The sequence below is a fragment of the Acartia tonsa genome, chromosome 9 (assembly GCF_053477335.1).
Source record: "Acartia tonsa isolate MP-2025a chromosome 9, ASM5347733v1, whole genome shotgun sequence".
NCBI lineage: Eukaryota > Metazoa > Arthropoda > Copepoda > Calanoida > Acartiidae > Acartia > Acartia tonsa.
The window spans coordinates 12,907,983-12,917,767 of NC_137268.1; the positions used below are offsets into that span (position 1 = coordinate 12,907,983).

At 31.5% G+C, this 9,785-nt stretch overlaps 1 protein-coding gene across 1 annotated transcript in view; it reads left to right on the forward strand.

Annotated features, from left to right (window-relative positions):
- Positions 1-1,719, forward strand: part of LOC145328241 (carbohydrate sulfotransferase 11-like) — a 100,918-nt gene extending 99,199 nt beyond the window's left edge. The window contains exons 17-19 of the mRNA XM_080171855.1: positions 165-216; positions 1,041-1,151; positions 1,479-1,719. Of these exons, the coding sequence (XP_080027981.1) occupies positions 165-216; positions 1,041-1,151; positions 1,479-1,572 (257 nt within the window). The 3' untranslated portion in view covers positions 1,573-1,719. The remainder of the gene's footprint in view (positions 1-164; positions 217-1,040; positions 1,152-1,478) is intronic.
- Positions 1,720-9,785: the final 8,066 nt, after the last annotated feature.

Below are 9,785 nucleotides of genomic sequence, written 5' to 3' on the forward strand. Positions count from 1 at the left end.
TAGCAAATTGCTTTCTGTTTATTTGTAGGGACTTTTCTATACTCCCGACGCTCAGCTAACCCAATACGCAATCGAAACAGATTTCCTTTCCTGTGGGCAGAGTTACATATAGCTCATGTCCCCTCTATCCTTTTACTTTATACTCATTATTCCTTTTACTTTAGAAACAGGAGAAGACGACCTAACCTACATATGGAAACTGACTGGTCTTGACAGGTAGGATAAACATTTGGGGTATTAATAGGCTTTTTATTTGTGCAACCCTGTTTCTCTCTTTTTTTATTATCATAAAAATATGCCCGTTTTCATACTGATTTTATTCAATAGTTACTCTTTAGTCTACTCATAGATGCGGTCATCCTAGTTTTAAAAATTCATTTCAATGGCTTTATTATTACTCGGATCTTACACCAGATTATCATGTACTCTAAGAAATTTAAACTTGTAGTTGGCTAAAATAACGATCACCCCCGTTACCCCATGAATGAACTGACCAATAAGTGATGTTCATGCTAGCAACCTTATTAATTGACGACAATTGTTCCCCTATAATAATATCCACGTATATTAATTTCTCGTATTCATTCGAATCCGGTGGACAGGAACCGGTTCTCATCAATACAAAAAAACTATGTCTAGCATCGTATTATAAACTGCTTTCTACGAATATAGAAATGTACAATCATAAGATTAAAACCATTTTTTTAGCCCGTGCCTTCGGCACCTCGGGGCTAAAAAACTGGTTTTAATCTAATAATTGTACATTCTATATCCGCGGAAAGTGGTTTATAATACGACTAGCGGCTGCGCCCCTAGCATCTATGGGCTCTATATTGGAAGGGCAGAAAAATAGCCTAAAACCATACCCGGACTTATTTTTAAAAAGTAAGTAGCCTAAAACCATCTCAGAGCCTATAAGAGGCTTCACAGTAAAGGAGAACCATATCGGTTCAGCGGTTAGCAAGATCCTTCGCTACAGACAAAAAAGCTTATTACTTTATAATATAGGATGAAAGAAATAACTATTATATTTGTAACAGGGAAGTTCCTATTCCATGGGAGAACAGACAGAAACTGCTGACCAAGCGACAACAGCAACTTAGCGAGCTTTACAAAGGCGTAGACAGAAAATTACTCATCAAAGTTTATAGGTAAACATTTTCTGATATATCTTAAAAATTAATAAATATGAGATAGAGAAAAATAAAGTTTCCATTATGGCTTCGAAGTTTCCACTCGATTAGAACCAGTTTTCAGACGTACTGAAATTTCATGTATAGCATCCTATTACATACAATTTTCCACGATTATTAAAATAAAAAAACATAAAATTAAAAGCAGTTTTGTCAGCCAAGGCCTTCGGTCCCTCGGTTCTAACAAAACTGGTTTTAATATAATAACTTTCATTTTGATATCAGCGAAAAGCTGTATATAATACGATGCAATAAATAACTAATATGTTTAAATTTAAATTTCAGGGCCTACAAATTGGACTACGAGATGTTTGGTTATGATTTCAACGAAGTACTGAAAATGGCTGGGCAGCCGCCATTGAATAGTTATGAAATATAAAAAAACATTTAAAAATGTGAAAAAAACAGACTTTGTAAAAAAGTGATATTCTGTGTAGAACATAAATAATAGTGATTTTGTAAATAAAATAATAATTGCTCTAAATAGCTCAACAATAATAAAATATCAATATTCGGATCTACTGCAGTTCATGGATTTTAAAGGCTGCTAGCAGCCAAACGGCTGAACGTACAGATCATGCCCGCACACTGTTTTAAGCGGCATAAGAAGGCCTACAAATTATTTGGAATAGCCATAAATCAATAATGCAGAAATATCTCGCAGTGCAGAGAAATGCACGAAAAAGACCTATTTTACGCGTTTTTCTTCAGTGAAGCTTTCCCTGTGCATAATTGGATCTTGGCTATTCCAGATTATTTGTAGGCCTTCTTATGCCACTTTAAATGGTGTGCGGGTATGATCTGTACGTTCAGACGTTTGGCTGCTAGCAGCCTTTAAAATTCTTAGATTTTTTGAAATATTGCTTACCAGCAATATTTTACCGTGAAATACAGTAGATCCCAATATTCTAAACGAAAAAGAAATACACAAATACTGTAGCTTTGTAGAAGCTTTTCTGAAGGAAGTATAATTTACAGTTTTTAATATTTTAAGCAAACATTATACCATATTTAAAGAGAATATTAAATTAACACCAATTCAACGTTTCAAATTCTTAAACAAACAAATATATAAATAGGTGTATTTTTTTAATACTGGAAAGAAATATAATGTCATTGCAAGGTCAAAATTAAGCTTTTCCTTAAAATGTCTTTAGAGCACTAAATCTAACCCCCCCCCCCCCCCCCAATTAATATTTTTAATAATCATAAAGCCAAGTATCGGACATAACCTGACATAAAGAAATGTACAAACAAACGAAAAAACCAACATTCTCTGCTCGACTTGGTATCTTGAGGGAAATCACTTCAAATATATTGTACAAAAAAATCGATATAGTATCACTTGGATGTTGCACCAGATTTTCACCTACTCTATTAAAGTGATTCTCGTAGCTTACACAAGACTGTATCAAACATATCCCGATTCTAAATTATAGTGTTTAGTTTCCCAAAAACATATATTTATTAATTCTGTCGTTTTTCCAAAATCCTTTATTCAAGGTGCTTTAATTATTTTCAACTCGTTATTTACCCTAAATATAAAAGCTAACAAAAGCAGAATCACACACAAAAACTTAGGAATATTCCTTTATTTATTCATTCTGTTTAATCTTACAATTTCTGTATATCTGTATTTTTAATATTTTTATATTTTATTGTGTAAAATTATTATCATCTTATTGTTAACAATGCAAATATATGTATTTATCAAAAATAAAATTGAACAAATAAAATGACTATTTATACTTTTTTAAAATTCAATTAGTCTTACAGAGCTTAGCTTCCCACCCTTGCCATGCAAGTGTCTTAGCATGTATTATAGTATTGTAAAACGTGATTGTTCGACTGGACTGGATTTGATTGTTGCATGAATGTACAAATTGATCAAAACCACCAGTATATTTTCTAAAGAGAAGAGCCCAATCGGTTCAGCGGTTACCTAGATTTTAAGCTTCAGACAGAAATACGGACAGACAGACAGAACAGACAGTTGAAGAACAACCCGGTCATAATTTTGTTTAGAAAGTATACAGATTTTAGTGAAAAAAGTGCTTATTTTTTCATTTCATTTGCATAATGAGTCAGCTATAAATCGTAGCATTACTTAGCCTAATCTTTGCTGGGCTAAATTAAATTGTGTATTATGAAGCATATGACGAAACATGTATTATGAGTCAGCGATGAATAGTTTAATTTCTTATATCCTTAAAAAAATTCGTCACTTGTATTATTAGAAAGAATCGTGTATAATTAACATAAATAAAAGTGTTTTTCTTATAGAATTTCCTTTTAAAATTGACGCATTTTATAGTCAGATGTACCATCTAGATTATGTCTATTGTGTATAGACGATCTTCTAAATCAATAATGGGATCAACATTACATCAAAAGGACGTCCACACAATACCACTATAATATGATTATGGAAAAACGTTAAAACCCAAGGCTGCGCCTTTTTGGGATTTATATTTAAAGGGATAGTGAAGAGGCATATAAATAGCCTAAAATCATCCCAAGACTAATAATCCAGAAACAAAATAGCCCAATACCAACCCGGGACCTACATGAAGTTTGTGCAAACTTAAGCTTCAGACAGAAAACTGTAATACTTCATACTAAAAATTCTAAGGGCCAAATTTTTGGCATTAAAAATACATGATTAAAATTTGCCTTTAAATTTTATTTCTTGTTAAAACACTCTTTGGCATATCTTTACTGTATTTATTAGCGAATTTTATTTCGAAGAGAATTTTTTCTGTTATTAGGTTTTGTAAACGGATATATACTGGCTAGTATTTTAAAATGGATGTAGAATATACGTGGATATAATGAAACGATTTTTATTGTCAATTTAGCTTGCATGCTAATAGGGAAATCGTATATTTATCAATGCGCTCATCAACTAGGAGGGCATGGGGGTGCAAAAGGGGAATTGTTATTTTAGCCCACTGTGTGTTTCACTTTCTTAAAGAACATGAAAATCTAAGTGATAATATATCCATTTCTATAATTTTTACCTGTAGTTGATTTGTTAATAAGTTTCGCTTTTCATAAAATTATCATCATTGTTTTTGCCATATCTAAAACTATCGGCTGTTTTTCTAGCATCTAGGAGCTTTGTATTCGAAGGAGTAAGGAAAATAGCTTAAAACCAAACTTAGAGAAATTAATTAAATAGCCAAAAACCATCCATGGATCTATAAGAAGCTTCCATAAAATTAAGAACTCAATCGGTTAAGCTACAGACAAAAAAACTTACTCAATATAATAGGAAAATATAATCTATGGGGCTAAAAATATCATAGGTATGCTGTTTCTATTTTTAACACCTATAAACATTTAAATTAAATGCCCTATTCGAATACAAATTAACTATAAAACATAGTATATCTTAATCCATGTTCATAAAAAGTAACTGTGATTTCTAATTAGATTTCATTTTACCGTTTTCTACTTAGCAGGAGTAGAAAGTAAAACAAAATAGAACATTATCATTTTTTACAGGCAATTTTGTTCTTAACATAAGCTGATAGACCATAATTTAAATACTATTTATAAAATCTGTTTTATCCCAAACATCTTGCAAAAAAGTATTTTTTCTTTTTGATTCAAAAACAGAAATATTAATAATTTAATAATTTATTTTTGCACACTTTAATCCATAGTGCTTTTCCAGCGGAAGAGATATTGTTGAATTGAAATATTTACGGCCTATTGTGAGGTAAAATAAAGGTCTATTTATAACTACATTTACAACAAAGGTACACTCTTTTACAAAAAATAAATGTAAAATTAAATAAATATACTATATTAGTGCAACTTAACATAAATTATAATAAGTTGCACGATGAAGGTTACCCATTCAACCTAATATTTCATGCAACATCATCATTATTATCGCCAGCGCCCTACTATGGAAATGGATTTATTATTACTTTGATGAATTTTGTAGGTGGCTAAAAGTACGAACTTTCCCATCAGCTCCTTTACCCCATCTATCCCCTCCTACTGGATGGACCAATAAGTTATTCCATAATTGACAATTTTTTTCCTTCCATAATATAATCCACGTATTTTCTAAATCAATTATTGATATATAAATGGTAGTGACTCTGGTTTTGAATTTGTTTTATGTTATGAAGCTATTGAAGAAATAAACTTCTAAAAAATAACTCTTCTTCTTTAATTATAGTTAGTTGGTGTTAGAAAGTAAATCGCCAAAGGGTCTAGAAACTTATAAATTAAAACTTATAAGTATTTCTATTCATATAAAAAATATATTATGGATCTATGGACAAAAACAGTGTTTTTTTTTACAAAATTTTACCTAATAGCTTCCACCATACAAGTTAGTCCTATAGTTTGTCAGTATGTCGATAGGACAATTCTAACATTAATTAACGAAAAGACCTAACCGATACCTAAACGTTACGGACGGACGAACCGACCCCAATTATAGAAAAGCTTCGCTTTCAAAAATAGTCTACGATAAAAAAAAATAATATTTACTCAAAACGAACAAATGAGTTTTAAATTTCTTTTTAGAATTACATCATAAGTAAAGGAAGTTGATAATCGATTATGAATTTTTCTTGCTTCCTTTATGATGGTTGATTGTACTGTAGCTAAGTAGAACAATTTCAAATTATTTTTTAATGATTTTGTATATTTATAGATATATTATTACTTGGATGTTACACCAGATATTTATCTACTCTGATTTAAGTAATACTCACAGCTGACTAATTCAACGATATGCCACATTGACACCTGTTACCCCACACGCTTTCCTTCTACTTGAATTGAACAATAAATGATGTCCATATTATTAAGCTAAACTGATGACAAGTTTTCCCCAGTCAATATATCCACGTATATCCTATATCCATTATATCTAAACATTTGTAGTCTTTCAACTTTGGTTTTGAGAAATGTTTTAGGGAAGTACTCTGTAAATAAGGTTCGTCCGTCTGTCCATAAAATGTGTTACGTAGACTAGCTATTGTTGGCTATAGTTAACAAGGAAGACAAAATCCAAAAATGACGAAGCACCAATGGATGGAAATACGGACACAAGTATTCAAAGAGCAGATATTTAGTGGTCATAAACCAACAATGAATTTATTGCAGAGCAATCATGAAACCTTCACATATGTTTTTTTGCATGACTTACAGACCTACGGACCAAGTAAATTATACAATAGAGGCTCATTTGTATATGGAATCTTAAAAAGATTTACCCGTCTAACTTGAATAGCAGCCGAGAAAATGAAAATTTTTCCATAGTGTTGTGAATTGACACAAAGTGAATTATTAAGTAGCTTCGCTTACTACAAAAAAATTACTTTATTTTGTACTTTATAATATGCCTATGCGTATTTTCTTGTTAGAACCAACCCATCAGAAATCACTAAAAGTACTCAAAGTTTTCAAGTTTTCGAAAACTTTAGTTTTAATTTACAGTTCATTGTCTATAAATGTAGGGGAGAAGCGTCTTGTATATAAAAATACCTAACTATCAGACTCAAGACTAAACCCATTCTGATAACACTTAATTTAGAATCTGATCAACATTTTGTCCATAATCATTTTATTATCCCTGGAAGGGATATGCAAAGGCAGCAAGATTTTCATCCTCCAATCTTTCTTTGAAAAATTTCTAAATAGTAAATTTTGTGCGATTATAAATAATATTTTGGGGGAGAGGGGTAATTTATCATTGATTGTCCCATTCCTGTTCACTGATTTTGATCCAGACATTGTTATTCACAATTTTTCACATATAATCATCATTACATAATACCAATACATATTACAACCAGAGATCTAAAGGGATAAGACAATGGCCTATAAATTGATGTATATCCCCAATGATACACAAAATTACCCATTCTGTAGATTACAATTCGTGATTTAAACGTTTGGACACTCAAATTAATGAACCAAATTCAATAAAAGTCCCCTAAGTTGCCAACCCAAGGAATAAGAAAACTTTTCATAAATATTTGGGCACTAGAGTATTGCCACCCCCCCCCCCCTCCCTGTATTACAACAGACATAAACTGTATATAAGTAAACTTCACTTAGATGCAAGCCAACTTAACTTTACAAAGATTTTATATGTAATCAAATTAGTTTGCCTTCCAAAAAAAACTTAAATACTCTGTTTTATTAGTTTTACACTTTTAGAAAGCATTGATTTCCACAAAATGCACCAGATTTGTGTACTCTAATAAAGTGATACCCCCCATTTACCCTTTTTCCCCCTTCCCCTCCCCTCCTAATGGAGGATCTAACTGACCAATTAATGAGGTCCATGATAGCAACATAACTTGACAACAAATTTTCCCCTTTCAAAATATCCACGTATTATATATCCATTGTAATAACAATGTCATAAATATTAGATAAAACTCAAGTTGTTGAAAGCGAATGAATAGGTATTGATACATAAGCCATATAGACAACTTTGAACAGTAAATCAGAAAGTTAAAGTACAAGGAAGTTCTTATTTTTTTTGCATATAAATCTCACGGAAACAAGGATGACAACATCCATAAAAGCGAAGCACTAAAACGGTAGGACAAACGGACACTAACACTTGTATAGTGTCAGAACTGAATAAGCAGAATATAAATGTATAAATGTTGAAGCAAAATTGTAAGTAAAATTGTTGAAAAACTGCTTGATACAGAATAATGTTTATGGACATACTTACATTTTTAGGACTTTATTATAGAGTTGCTTCGCTTATAATATTGTACTTTGTTGTCCCAGGAATCAGTATACCAAAAATCAGATCAATCGGATTATTAGATTACATAAAAATTTGTTGTTAAAAAAGTAAAAAAATCTACATGTTTAAAATGGACGTACGCACATTCTGGTAATAATTATAGAGTTGCTGCGCTTTCTAAATCGTACCTAACTACTACAGGAATCACCATGCAAAGTTTGAAATCAATAGGACAATTATAACATGCCTAAATTAGCGAAAAAAGCTATCCGTTACGGACGGACGGACGGACGTACGGACGGACCGACCCAAATTATAGAAAAGCTTCGCTTTTAAAAATAGGGTGTTAAAATATTTTAGGCCTTTTAAAAGTTAATATCACTGATATTTTTAAAACTATCTTTAACAAAACCCTAAATAAAATGAAAATAATTTTCGAAACCTACTAAAATAGATGGAATATTTCCTGTTTCATTTGCTGAACCTAAATTAAAGAAAATATTCGCTTTAAAATATGACATCAAAATCTAAGAAAATATAAGAGTCACAATGCATTTGAGTATGCAAAAATTATATCGTTTTTTCACAATTTTATGGGTCTAAATCTCACATGCAAATGTTTGTTTTGAATTAGCCTATTTTTGATTACATTTGTCCGCATTATGTTAATGATGTAAAATATAAGTGGATAATATAACAGGAGAAAAATTTGGTTAATTTAGGTTGCTATTTATCCTGTCATTTATTGATCAGTTCATTTAACCAGTGAATGTTGGGAATGGGTAAAATGGGAGGGTGGGAGATATCAATATTTTAGCCCGATACAAGGTTTACATTATTAGAGAACATGAAAATCTGGTGTAATATCCAAGTAATAATAAATCCATTTGTGTGTTTTAACCTTGTCGAACCTTATGCTCTTAGTATGTCAACAAAAAACATCGACTGTGGCTCAATATGATATCACATAAAATTTATTGTCAAAATGGATTTTTAATTGACATACATACATTTTGGTAATGATTATAGAGTTGCTACAATTTCTAAATCGTACTAAAATTTTATATCATACAAAGTTTAAACCAATATGACAATTCAAACATGTCTAGATTACCGAAAAGAGCTAACTGCTACGGACAAACGGACCTACTAATTAATAAAAAAGCTCCGCTTTTGAAAAAGAAAATCTACTAACAAAACTTACGGAGTGAAAATTTATGTATAAGAATTGTGAAAGTACATGGTAATATTTCATGTATTTACACACAGGGAGGGAGGAGACAATGGACTGTATAATACACTAGACCCCAAAGATTTATGATAACGTTTTCTTATTCGTTGAATTAACAATTTTGGGGACTTTTATTGAATCTTGATTAGTTGCTTCATTTAGTTGAGTGTCCAAACGTTCAACCAATATTTGTAATCTACAGAAGGGGTGATTTTGAGTATCATCATAGGGGATGTACATTAATTTATCGGGCAATGTATTATCCCTTTAGGTCCCTGATTTACACATGTAGACATAATTCCAGACATTCTATCTATCATTGTTTGGCGCTGTCACACAAAGGTGAGCATTATACCCCCTCCCTAGATATACCACACTTTTCTCGGATCTTGCCAGATCAAGTATCAGGTCTAGGGAAAAAAATCAGACTTACGCAAAAGATTATAATAATAATCTTTACACAGAAAAATGGCACAAGGTGAGGGTTTGAGGGGGCAAAATGAGCCAACCAGCGATTTTTGACGGCGCGCAGCGACGTCGTGCTTCATCCAATCCGGGATTTTTTCTTTCTTAGACCTCATAAATAACCAGACTTAGGTTGGGCAAAAAGGCCCCTTAGATT